This window comes from Astyanax mexicanus, chromosome 11, assembly GCF_023375975.1.
Source record: "Astyanax mexicanus isolate ESR-SI-001 chromosome 11, AstMex3_surface, whole genome shotgun sequence".
NCBI lineage: Eukaryota > Metazoa > Chordata > Actinopteri > Characiformes > Acestrorhamphidae > Astyanax > Astyanax mexicanus.
The window spans coordinates 34,129,009-34,143,230 of NC_064418.1; the positions used below are offsets into that span (position 1 = coordinate 34,129,009).

General features: G+C 38.4%; 1 protein-coding gene across 3 annotated transcripts in view; it reads left to right on the forward strand.

Annotated features, from left to right (window-relative positions):
* Nucleotides 1–14,222, forward strand: part of slc4a10b (solute carrier family 4 member 10b) — a 71,206-nt gene that overhangs the window by 8,467 nt on the left and 48,517 nt on the right. Inside the window, exon 1 of one of the 3 annotated variants that reach the window (XM_007230405.4) lies at nucleotides 4,097–4,422. The exons of the other annotated variants lie outside the window; for them this stretch is intronic. Within the exon in view, the coding sequence (XP_007230467.3) occupies nucleotides 4,387–4,422 (36 nt within the window). The 5' untranslated portion in view covers nucleotides 4,097–4,386. Of the gene's footprint in view, nucleotides 1–4,096; nucleotides 4,423–14,222 lie in introns of those variants that run through there. 3 annotated transcript variants of the gene reach the window in all.

Here is a 14,222-nt window from a genome sequence, read left to right on the forward strand (position 1 = left end):
ATTTCATCCCATTACACCCATTACACTATTTGCTTATAATATATAATACACATCTTCTTTCATACATAATAATAGAGAAAGAAAATAGCAGAATGTTTAAGCAATATTGAAGGCTATGCTTTGATCTATGTCTTGAAAACTGTCCCACTGTGTTACATGTATTTGATTTTGTGGTCATGGCTTTAACCCAGGACAACTATAAGCAACTTTTAGCAGCTATATTACACTGTGTATTATGATCATCCACTTCAGCACAGTGTATGGACCTGTGCCACTCCTGGATCTGTTTGAGCTGAGAGTGAGTTCAGGCTGGAGCCTGTCCAATCTGAACAGATGGATGGCGCTGTTAAGCAGTATGCTCAGGTGCTGAGAGAGGAGTCGGAGAGGCAGCTGCTGCGTTATGGTCTGTGCTTTGACACTGGCTGCATTGGAGTCCTTATCTTTGTTTAAAACACATATATAATTAATAATATTAATTAATGTAATAATGACATTTGCCCCACACAGTTTTCCAGCTATTTAAACACTATCTAAACCCAGCGCTGCTGAGGTCAACTGGGTGCGTTTGAGCTGGAAAATCATAAACCTCTTCTGGACTCCGGCCCTCTAGGACTACTGGCCGTAGTCCAGCACAGTTGTGTGATTACCCTGCTGTAATGCATCTACTAGAACTGGTGGTTAACTGATGAGGTCGGTCAGGTGGTTTTGAGCAGGAAATTGGTCAAACTATGCAGGTTTGGATTCCACTGGTCTGGGGCTGTTCTACTCTGTGGCAACTATTTGGGAATGACTCATATACAGTATTATAGTCAGTGGTTCTGGAATGGAATATCTAACAGGCTTATAAAGATGTGATTTTCACCTAAATTTCTAAATTTGGCCATATAGTATACTTCAGAATGTCCACATGCCCCTGTCTTCTATCTCTAGACTCAGTTTGAGCCCAAACTCAGTGGATTCATCATCTTACTGGTAATGTTTTTCAGGCTTTTAGACTGCTCACTGCAGTCATATTGCATAATACACTGGAGCTCTTCACCAGTGAGCTATAACATCTATCCAACCATTCCTCCACCTATCATATCTATCTCGTTTGCCTTGCCTCAAAGCCTACTCTATATTATTTTAGGTGCATGGCAGGAATATATGGTCCCAGTCCACCACAAGGTGCATTGTAACTAGGGGATGTGTATTGGCAAAATGTTGTGATATGTTACAATGGCCTTGTATTAGTTCCTCATCCCTGATTAAATTAGGGTAATTTGGGCTCTGGGTAGTTTTATGTGGGTGAAATAAAAAAAGAAATGTCTTTTTATTGCATTTTTATGAGATCAGGTTCCATAGTATCTAGGATATGGTTTGTTCTGAAGATTATGGGGATTGTGGGATTTACAGTTTGTCTAAATTCAACTTCTATCTCTCTTTTTAGAAAGTGTCTTTCATAAATTTTACTCTCTTTCTAAAAAAAGGGATAACTTTAAAATTGAGATGTTCAGTTTAACTCTCCTATCTTGCATGCTGGACCAACCAGTCATGGTAAATTTCCTGCCGCAGCTAACCCCCGTTTCACATAGCCACACTCCTCTGCTGTTGTTATATTGCTGGTGTGTGCTCTCAAAAGGAGGGCAGTGGTGATTCATTTTTAATTCAGCCCTTGCAACATGACACAATGTGACTCCAGAAGCTGTTCCTCACTAGTGAAGGAAGTTTTGCACTAGACACACTCAGCCAACCACATAGATAGACAACCCAGAGTACACTGATAAATATTTCAATGTTACGTGCCAATGGCTTGAAAGCTGAAAAGGACAGGGCTATTGTACAGACTTAGTAAAGTTTGGCTTTTGAAAAGGGAAATTATATTTGATTCTGGTAGCCTCTTAGGCCACATAGTCAAAAGTATGTGGGTGCTCCTCCTACAATGTTTTTCGCACAATAAGACGCACTTAAAATCCTTTAATTTTCCCCAAAATCGTCAGTTCACCTTTTAATCCAGTGCGTCTTATGTATGAATTTTACCATTCAGGTTGTAAGGAGCAGTAAAGCCACTCCTAAAGCATTATTCAGGAGTTTCAGCTTAGTTCTCTAGCACTGGGGCTGGAGTAGCATTAGCATTGGCCGCTAACCGCTATTTCCCCATTCAGACGGGAGTGTTATCAAGCTGAAGCCTGCTCCTAACCCCAGCTAGCACTGCTGGAGTAGCATTAGCATTATCAGCCAACCACGCTCTCCTCTCCACATTTAGAGGGGAGTGTAATCAGCCTGTAGCCTGCTCCTAACCCCAGCTAGCTCTGCTGGAGCGGTTAGCCGCTTATGCTAATGCTCAAGCCTAGTGCTGGAGAAATTTGTGAATCTAAGCTTACTGTAAATAAACAGAAGCGCTTTACTTACCCAGATAAACAGTTTCTAGGAGAGAAATATGTGTAGATTAACATCCAGCACTCGTTTGACTTTAAAAGAAAATATTATTTTAACTACAGTTTTGCTTACTTATATTAGCTTTACTTATATTAACTTATATTAACTTAACTTAGTTAGCTACTCCCCACCACCATCCACCGACGTGACCTGCTGTATTAGAAGTTTCTTATAGTGTCTCTTAAAATGTGCCTTATAAACCATTGCACCTTCAGTATGAAAATAGATGTTGATTGATAGTGCACCGTATAATACGAAAAAGTGTTCCAGGGGGTTTAGCTACTCCCATTGCTAACAACTGAGTCATGTAAGCTTCAAAGACTTCCACTGGCAGTGGAATGCAAATCTGTTTGTAAAATCCCCCCTCCCCCTGCTAATTATTGTGTAATAGAAGCGTCTAGCTGCAAAAATGGCATCGACCACTAGACACAGAAAACATGACCCTATTGGAAGAGTGTTTTCTGGCATCACGCTTCACGCATCTGGCAGTATGATGAAAATCCTTTTATAGATGCCAGGGGGACTGTGGGGGTAAAGTAATACCACAGACAAGCAAAGGTTAGATAACTTTGTGGCAACATTTACCTGTGTACCCCTCTGCATGAGTGCATTAAGATGGTATTAAGATGTGGTTTGGTGTAGAGAAACTCCAGTGGCCTGTACACACCCTTGGTTCCCCAGAACACCTCTGGTATGTACTGAAATTGTCAATTATAAGCCAAAAATTGAGACAAGAAAAACCAAACAAAGAAAACTAGATTAAGAAAAAAAACTTAGAATATTAAACATAATAAACATTACAAAGAAAACAAGAAACATAACAAGCAGCACAAAACCCTACAAAACCTGACAGAAACATTCAAGGCGTACAAAAAGATACATGGCATAAATGACATAGTAACACAGAAACCACAAACCTGACTAGGCGTACACAAAGAGCACAAAACCATCCACAGAATGTAAGGAACACAAAAGACTTCACACTGAAACAAAGGGGCTTAAACACATGAGGAGGGTGAGAAACACCTAAGATCGGTAACAAGGGGGCGTGGTCACAAACAAGATACAAGGTGACAACACTAATAGCTAGGGAGGAGAGAGGACGATAACAAAACAAGGCCATGTGTTTAAAAGAAAAGAGCACATGGCTGGGAACACAAGACAGGAAATCAGAGGGCAGAGACAGGAAAGCACATGGAACCAACAGAGAAAAAAAAGCAAAACAGACACAGGCGTGTGTCTTGTCAGGTGTGACAAGCCTTGCACAATGTGGCTACTAAGGTACACAGAGTGAGGCACTGCTGTGCACCTCTCAGGCTGTGTTATGTATTTCTATGCCGTAGCTCCATTGCAGATACTTCACCTGTGTCCTTGACCTGCACACTGCAGCTATTCTGAATTTGCGCTGAAGGTGCTGGGTGTGCTGCAGGGAGCTCAGAGTGCTGCACTCCTTGACTTTATGTTATTTCTTTTTTCTTTTCTTTTTTTTACAACAGAAGAGTATTATTATACCTGAGTAAACCAGGCCTCATCCTCTGACTGCTAGCTAGCTTAACGATCGCAGAATGCCCTTGGGAAGGAGGAGTGCAGGTCAAAGCGCAGTAGAACGTAGATGGATTACTGCATGGAGCACGAGACACTATAAGAGAGAGAGAGAGAGGGAGAAACTGAGAGAGAGAGGGAGCAGCTTAGTATCCTTAGAGTGTTCTGGACTGGACAGCGCTGTTGTCACAGCTGTAATCTGCTGCCCGGTCTGCAGGCAAGGGGACGCTCTGTGGTCAAAAGTATTGCTGCTTGTGTGGGTACACACAGCTTTTTTACTCGGATAGTGTAGCGAGAGAGGCAAACTATGTGCTGAGCACTGTGTGAGGCTGCATCTGCCTGCCTGACTACATGACGGACTGACTGACTGACTGAGCGCCCGCTTGACTCACTCTAGCGCTCTCCATTGAGAACCCAGCACACGCCATGAGCACGGATCTCTACAACCGCCTCCCCTCACAGGTATGCTGCTACTATTGCTTAGGACTTAGGAGGAGCTGGTAAAGCGCTAAAGGTTTTGTGTAGCGTTCTGCTTTTTTATATTGCTAATTAACACAGTGTTGCACAGTTCTGCTTTTGATTTTGACAGCTGTTTATTTGAGCCAAGTTAGAAAGAGCTTTTCCTTCAGCTTTTATTTTTTACGTTACGCAGCAGCAACATCCTGAGAGTTCCCTTGTGTATGTGCTGCACTGCACTGGTCATATGGAGCACTGCACACACAGCAGATTACACTAGTGGATGTGGAAGCACTAATTCAGAGGAGGGCTCTTTTTTACTGCATGCTTTGTGCTTTTGACGAGCTGCAGTACAGCAAACACTGCTTCAGAGACCAATAGTTCCTATCAATAGTCCAAACTCACTGTGAGGTCTGAGCAGAGATCTGTTAACTTGGAATTCTATTCTGCAAACTCTACTTTTAAGTAGTTTAATCCTAAATTAAGCAGAGTCCTGGGGCTTACTGACTAACAGTGCACAAATACATGAAACTGTATCTAAACTAAGCATAAAGACTCCAAATTCTAAACTAGGCCTGTCATGATTACCATTTTTATTGTAAGATATATTGTCTATAATGCACTGCATTATATTATTATCAGACCATTTAGGTCATTGATATTACTAATTATAGTACAGTAGAATAGTAATGCTTTCACACTTATATACACACACATAAAACAATGCTTGTTATGAATATTTAGACATTGGAATCCGAATCTTACAATAACATCACAATATTAAAACTAAAGTTTTACTAAAAAAACAGAGTTGACATGTTCATTCACTATTTAGGGCTCCTCTTACACTGAGTATTATTAAAGTCAGTAAAGGGTATTGTGTATGTTCATATTTTTTATGATAAATGTAATTATTACAACATACCTGTTCTAAACTGAAAATATAAAATTTAAGTAAAAATTTCTATGCTTCCTTATTGGTTTAAAGGTGGTTTTGATAGCACTGAGTTCAATGTTTTGGCTTTAAAATATCAGCACAGTAGTTCTGAAGCCTATAAGAAATAGAAGAGAAGTACTTTATCGATCTGGAAGGAAACTGCAGAAAAGGCCAGTCTGTAATTCCACACAGCCTCCATTCAAAATGTCCATATTTCATTTATAGAGGGTTATTAGGGTTGACTGTAGCAGTAGGCATTATGGCATAACGCCAGAACTGTGTTCTTGTTCTTGTTGGAACAAATGGATGAGACTACAAGAGTGTTTTCAATGATTAAGCTCCTTCCGGCTTCAGGTAGAACTTCTGAAAAGTTGTATTTCTGACACAAGATCAGGTCATGTGCTTTCAAGAATGCATTTTATGTTAAAATTAAAACTCTAATAACACCACTCAATAGCATAATACATTTACATGCCATGTGTCACAAGATACTTAAATAATATTGTGTCCCATGACTTCTGCTAGATCTAATGGAAGCTGGAAGCTGACTCAAGGGACATAAGTAAGGGAACAGAGTCTGTTTGAACAGACAGTTTATGATGTATCCTGTCACAATCATTGCATTGCATTTTCAAGGCATGGGGCATTTGATGGCAAGAGGCATCTGCCTTATCTAGTTAATACTACAGGAAACCCTGGTCATGGAGGGCTTGATTCTTGCACAGTTAGAAAAGTTGACTTCTCAAACAATCCTGAATCAGATCAGCAGATAATTACCAGATTTGGCTAGATTACTAAATCAGAAAAAACAACAGCAATACGCTCAGTTTCCTTTCCTGGTCTACATAGAACGGAATACAGGTACTGGTCTATATAATACTGACATGAACTATTAGTCTATACAGTACTGAAAGTATTTACTAACCGGATACTAGTCTGTAGAGTGCTGAATTTAGTTATTGGTTTGTAAATTTAGTTATTGATTTCCTATTAGTCTACACAGTACTGAAAGTATTTACTAACTGGATACTGGTCTGTAGAGTGCTGAATTTAGTTATTGATTTGTAAATTTAGTTATTGATTTCCTATTAGTCTACACAGTACTGAAAGTATTTACTAACTGGATACTGGTCTGTAGAGTGCTGAATTTAGCTATTGATTTGTAAATTTAGTTATTGATTTCCTATTAGTCTACACAGTACTGAAAGTATTTACTGTTGTATGAGGTTACTGAGGTTAGATATTGTTCTGTATAGTACTGAGGTGAGATAATGTTCTATATCTATCTCTAAATCCTCAATTCGATTTAATTTCCAATTTTAGGGTCACGATTCGATTCTCAATTTTCTTTCTTTTTTTTTTTTTTTTTACAGCAGAGAGGCCTATGCCAGTTTTAGATTAGTCTATGGTCAGTCATTGGTTTGATTCATCAAACTTACAATATATTTCAAAAGGTGGGCTTGATATAAGTGATGCAAAGTGATACAAGTGATCTGTAATACACCAAATTAGGAACTAATGGTCACATTTAAATAATGTAATTAAGATATATTTGTAATGCCATCTAGTGGCTTTTTTTGGTAGTAGCAGTGTGCACATAACAAAATAAATAATACAAAAAATACAGGAACAGTCATGTAAAAAATAATAGGATAATTAGAGCCTTAACAAACTGAACTCTATCCTACTATAACAGTTAAACATGAAAAATAAGACTTCCTGAGGTTCCTGAGAATGACAAGTTTTTTTCTTTAACAAAGATATATTATTAACTAAGAGAAAGATGCTCCTTAAGGTACCAAAACTATTAACATATTTGAGGCTAGACAAAACAACTGTTATTTTTATATTTTCAAGTTTTTCTTTAAGAAGATGAGAATGTCCACATTCTCTGGAGAAAGGGCTGCTCTTTGAGCTACAGTGTGCTGCGCCATTTGCGTAACACTGCGCCATTTGCGTAGCGCGCTGCGCCATTTGCGTAGTGCCCTGCGCCATTTGCGTAGCGCGCTGCGCCATTTGCGGGAGGGACACCCCTAGCCGCGATCCACGTCTGGGAAAAAAAAACTCCTTATGAGTAGATAGGGAGGCCGAGAACGGGCAGAAAAACGAGAACGGGCGGAAACTTCACGTCATGTCACGTCGAGCTCGACAGAGAGACAAGGGAGGAATGTAAATAATATCTATTTTTTTTATTATCAATCATTATAGTTCAAACAACCTTACAGGCCAGATGTTTCATGCTTTGCGGCCCGCGGGCCACTTCTTGCCGAATTATTGATTATTGAATTAATTATTGATTTGTACAGTACTGAGTTTATTGATCTGTAAAATACTGAGGTTAGTTATTGATCTATAGATTACTGTTAGTTATTAATCTGTAAAATACTGAGGTTAGTTATTGATCTATAGATTACTGTTAGTTATTAATCTGTAGAGTACTGAGTTTAGTTATTAATCTGTCCATCTGTCCATACCCTCTCATTTGTTTGTGCCCTTCTCTGCCCTACTGAATGTGTAAATTGCTCTAAATAGCCATGAATATATGACCTGTTTTTTAGAGCACTGTGGAGTGTGTGTTGTTGGAATTGCTCTAAATTCTGCTGCTTGCAGTGATCTTGTTGATGCTGATCTGTGATCATTGCCAGCTCCATCCTCATTGTGTTGGCTTCAACCAATTAAATCAGTGCAGCTCACTGCCTGCCACTCTCTAATCTCTGTGTGTCGCTTTGCTGTTTTAAGACGATTTTATCTGTAAGAGCCTGATGTCATCAAATATTGGGTTCTGTCACCTATCACCATTATTGCCTGGCAGAAGGGCTCGATGACTGATAGTAGGTCAATCCAGGGAGTGGCCCAATCCACAGCAAGGCTATTTTAGCCTACTGGAGACAGGTATCTTTCTGCTGCCTGTAATTATTCTGTCTTTGTCACCTAGATGTACTGTATGGAGGTCAGAGAGAAAACTAGACTGCAAGCTATTCCACCTCAAGCCTTTTTAAGGTTTTAGAGACATGAAAAAGTGTGCTGCAGTGGTTAGATCGCTCATGGCTATGAACTATATGATAATAAGGCATAAATCATATTGCTGATCACTTGTGTGTTAAAAACTTACACTGCAGATTCGTTAGTGTAATTCGCTACAGCAGCATTTAGGAATGTGAAACATTAAACACCAAATAGACTCATGAGATTGCATGAGACTAATGCAGACTTTGATCCATGTCCAGTGTATTAGTGCTCAGATTATCTCAGCTGTTTTTGCTATGAGCTCATGAAGCATTATAGTTACAGTTAAAGTGAAACTTCTTATAGAAATTTAATTCTCCCAAAGGCAAATGAGGACATTTTCACATTTTTGGAAATTGTAAAGCCTCCGGTTTTGTGTACAGTATTTTTAACTTATTTGAAAAAATAAAGTCTGCATCTATAACCCAACATGTACAGTAAGAGTTTAATTGTTAAACGTTTAAACGTCCCACTTACTGTTAAACAATAATGGTTTAGCCATTGAGTACAGCAAAGCATACAAGAACATACAGTCTCCTTCCTATATGCCCTCATGTGGTGTGTGTGGCATCCTTTGTCCAGGGCAAAGTCATGACACACACGTATCACCTATGCTTAATGTGGTATTAATGATGGTAAAACTTCAGAGTATGTACTGACTGACAGTTTATACTTTTGCCAGGACAAAACTGCTTCTCCCAAAAACTAAGAAGATTTTATATATAGTTATTTATAGCAACAGCTTGAAAATGTATTATATTCCAAAACTTTTAATTGAGGAGAAAAAAACAAAAAGTTCTTTTAGAACAGCAACAGCAAATGGGGTGAAAGTGTCAGGATAACAATCTGCTATAATGTTTTGACAAATCAGAAACAATTTGGATTATATGTGAAAAAAATGGCCCTTTCAATCTGCTTTTTCTTTCTAACTAGGTTAATCTAGATTATGTGGGCACACAATATATGTGTACAAAATATGCTCTATTAATAACTTTCCAAAGACCAACAACTGATTTATGTATTTTACCATATTTGGGGCTTTGGAAATCTTGGGTACCACTCAAATACTGTGAAATACCATACAGCACATATAGAGTCATATAGAGTAAAAATAGCAGTGAAATGCTTGGTATCACTTTATTTAGATGGTTCAGTATAGATCCCTCATAGATGCTCACCTAATATTCAGCTAACATTAAGTCTGTGTCTATTAAATGCAGCTTAAACCCAAGTTGAATGGTTCTCTATAGAACCAGACCCTACACCTAACCCTAACACTAAACTTAACCTTAACCGTGAATCAACGCTAAAATCTAATCCTAAGAGTTCAAAATATTGTATGTATGTATTTTTTGCACTATAAGGCGCACTTAAAATCCTTTAATTTTCCCAAAAATTATCAGTGCGCTTTATAATCCGGTGCGCCCTATATATAAATTTTACCAGTCAGGTTGTAAGGAGCAGTAAAGCCACTCCACTGAAGTGTACCGTTATACAGGAATTTCAGTTTAGTTCTCCAGCATTATTAGCATTAGCCACTAACTGCACTAACTGCTAGCTCTTTCCCTGTTCAGAGGTGAGTAGCCCCGGCTAGCACTGCTGGAGCAGCATTAGCATTACCCAGAAACAGCACTAAGCGTTGTTCAGAGGTAAATATATATTAGACTGTAGTCTGTGTGTTTACCGTGTTAAAACAAGCTATGTGGGAAGAACCGCTAGCTAATATTACCCTGGATTAGAGGAACACTCAGGATACCTCAGTGTAGCGCTGTCGGGTGGCATTAGACATTAACTGCGGGTAGCGCTAGCGGTTAGCTGCTAATTCTAATGCTGCTTCTCCCCTCATTAGTGGAAATCTGGAAATCTTAGCTTACTGTAAATAAACATAAGCGCTTTACTCACCCAAATAAACAGTTTTCAGGAGAGAAATCTGTGTAGATTAACATCCAGTGCTCGATTGACTTAAAAAGAAAAAAAAAAAAAATGTTTACTTGCTTAGCTGTACGGTTCCTGCCACCCAGTGTGAAAATAGACCAAATAATAGACATTTATTGATAGTGCAACGTATAGTGCAAAAAATACACACATCGTGGATAACGATAATGAGTGAGCAAAACTTCAGAATGCAAAATGTGCCAAAAAACTTTATAAATACTGAGCACAACCCAAATATGTAAAAAAAAATGGCTGATTAGTGTTTTTGTGTTCATCTTTCGGTATGATCGGCCAATCGCTTGTACTGTGAAAGTGCAGCAATGCAGAAAGCAACTGATCTATGGTCCTGAATCTGGTGTGTTTAATGATTGGACTAAAGGCATTCTTATTTTAGACCAGCAGTAATGCTCTGTTTGAAAAGTACTGTATTCTCAGTATTGATTTCAGGATGCTGGTGCAGGCCTAGCAAGGGTAGTGCTATTTATAGTGTAAAATACTGTCAACATTCTCCTCACCTACGGAATACAGTATATATACAGAGAGACAACTGTATGTATTACCCAAGTTGTTCAGTAACAGATTAATCTTTGGATTCCGTCCCCTTTTCTGTTAAACAGTAATTATTCAGCTACTGAATACAGCAGAGAATAATAGCTACAGGAACATGTTCTATATACCCTCACACAGTGCACGTAGAACCCTGTGTTCCAGGCTACATCAGGACACACACGTATTGCCTACGTTTGATATGTGTGTGATGCCAGTGATTTTGCATGCTTCAGTGGAGTTCTCAGAGTGTGTTTGTCCTGCCGGACAGCTTATACTTTTGCCAGGACAAAAACCTTTTCCCTAAAACTAAGAGGCTTTCGTCTACCAGTTTATTTATGGAAACAGCATTAAAATTTGATCTTCCAAAACACTTAATTGAGGCGGGAGGAATCAAATGCTTTCAGCAAAGACAAAGTGTCAGAATAAAAATGTACTTTCATGTTTCGAAAAGAAATGTTGATTATATCCCAAAAAGCATAATTTCGACGTCACACTGTTTTTTATTTAGGTTAATGCTGCTTTTGTGAACACATATGATCCATTCATTTACAAACAAACTATTTATATACATTTACAGTGGTGCTTGGAAGTTTGTAAACCCTTTAGAATTTTTTATATTTCTGTATACATATGACCTAAAACATCATCAGATTTTCACATTTCAAGTCCTAAAAGTAGATGAAAGGGAACCCAGTTAAACAAATAAGACAAAAATATTATATCTGGTCATTTATTTATTAAGGACAATTATCCAATATTACATATTTGTGAATAGCAAAAGTATGTGAACATTTGCTTTCAGTATCTGGTATGACTCCACGTTGCAGCTATAACTGCAGCTTAACTTTTCCAGTAACTGTTCATCAGTCCTGCACATCGGCTTGGAGGAATTTTAGCCCATTCCCATTCAACTCTGAGATGTTGGTCTTTTTTCTCACATTAGCTGCTCGCTTCAGGTCCTTCCACAACATTTCCATTTAAAAAAGGTCAGGACTTTGACTTGGCCATTCTAAAAGATTAACTTTATTCTTCTTAAATTATTATTCTTTGGTAGATCGACTTGTGTGCTTAGGGTCGTTGTCTTGCTGCATGATCCACGTTCTCTTGAGATTCAGTTCATGGACAGATATCCTGACATTTTCCTGTAGATTTCTCTGATATAATTCAGAATACATTTTTATATCAATGAAAGCAAGCCATCCTGGCCCAGATGAAGCAAACTGTTTAATCTCTTAGGTCATATTTTTGCAGAAATAGACATTTCTAAAAGGTTCACCTTTTAGCACCACTGTAAATTGATATGTAAAGTGTTACCTCAGATGATGGCTTAGGAACACCTGCCTGTATAAGCTGTGAGTAAGGATGAATACTGGCCAGTGTGATCATGGCATGGCAATGTGAATTATTATAATTCTAGGGAGATGTGATAGTGGTTGCCAGATGGATGGATGGACATTCAATTTCCAAAGTTCTGAAGTTAACTGGGTGTAGTGGTAATGATTGTGACTGTCAGTATCTGGTTATAGCTGTCCATGCATATATACAATGGGCTCATGAACTTTGATAATACAGAAATGCAGGAATGGTTTGATCTATGCTACAGAATGTGGTTTGTTTATTGATTGGGATGAGGGCATTTCTTATTTTAGCAGTAATGCTCTGTTTGAAAAGTACTGTATCTCAGGATTGATTTCAGGATGCTGGTGCAGGCCTAGCAAGGGTAGTGCTATTTATAGTGTGAAATACTGTCAACATTCTCCACCAACAGACTATGCATGCACAAACACACAGGCAAATAAGCACACATACAGATACACACAGATGCACAGCTCTGGAAGAAAAATAGCAACCACTTAAAATGATTTGTTTCCTTGATTTTACCAAATTAAAAACAACTCTGGAATATAATCAAAAGGAAAAGCCATCAAACCAAGCTTGCACCAGCAGTGGCATAGGGTTATCTAAAAGCAGTGTGTAAGATTGGTGGAGGAGAACATTCCAAGATGCATGAAAACTGTGATTAAATACCAGGGTTATTCAAATATTGATTTCTGAAGTCCTAAAACTTTATGAATATATGAGTTGTTTTCTTTGCATTATTTGAGGTATGAAAGCTCTGCATCTTTTTTGTTATTCCAGCCATTTTCTGCAAATAAATACAGTTTATAGAATAAAACAACAATGTTTATTTTACTCAAACATAAAACTATAAATAGCAAAATCAGAGAAACTGATTCAGAAACTGAAGTGATCTCTTAATTTTTCCCAGAGCTGTATATATATTAATATACTACGGAGCAGGTATTATTTGAGTGGTGGCTCATTCCCAGCACTGCAGTGACACTGACATGGTGGTGGCATGTTATTTTCTAATGGCTTTTTCAGTATGATAATGTCAGAAATCAAAAGTCAGCACAAACTGGTTTCCTGAACATGATGAGACCAAATTTGCCCCTATCTAAGATTTCTATTACAGAAAAGTAGGGATTCATATTTCTGATTTCATATACTGTATGTCAGTGTATCAGACTAAATATCAGCATTGCAATATTTGCAAGGAAGGAACTGGACTGGGAACCCTTTTGGAATGATAATGCTCTTATGTGTATAAATATAGTAGCTGACTCACACTAACAGCATGCTGCTGTAATACTTGGTGGCTAGCCAGTGGACTGTTTCAGCAGCTAAACCAGCAGGAGTTAACTACCATCCACTGTTTTCCTTTATATGCTAACACACATTACTGATTGTAGCATGGTCAAATATGGCAAAATGACAGGTAAATACTATTTAGAGGCTTAGAGAATACGAAAATGAACCAATCATATGCTGATACAGTTCAGCTACCACAGCACAGTAGATTATTATTCTAGTTCCATCAATATGCCATCAGCTTGTGATTATTCAAGAGGAGACTGAGTGGAAAGAACTCAGTAAACCTCTTGGGCTGGAGTTCAAACAGCGTCTGCTTTTCATAGGATGCCAACCACCTGCTCTAATAAGAGAAGGAGGCATCAAGGAGAGGAATAAGAGCAAAAGGGAGGAGACAGGTAGCAAGTTAGATCTTAATTATAGGATGTTGAAATGGGAGGAGGGACTTCATAACTTTGTTATTCACCTAACAGCAGAATGCTATTGAAAGGTACTGAGCCACTACAGTTAGAAGGTTAGAAGACTCATTTGCACACTGCAGCTTTCCTCAAGCATAGCAAATGCAGTCCTAATAGACACACACATACACATATATACAAAAAAGCCCCATTTTTATATAACTTGAAATCAGTTGCATCTCTTTGCATATAGTCTTTGCTAGTAAAAGAGCATTGGTGCTAGCATGTATGTGTGTGTGTCCTCTGGTACCCTCTCAGGAGGCTCTGCT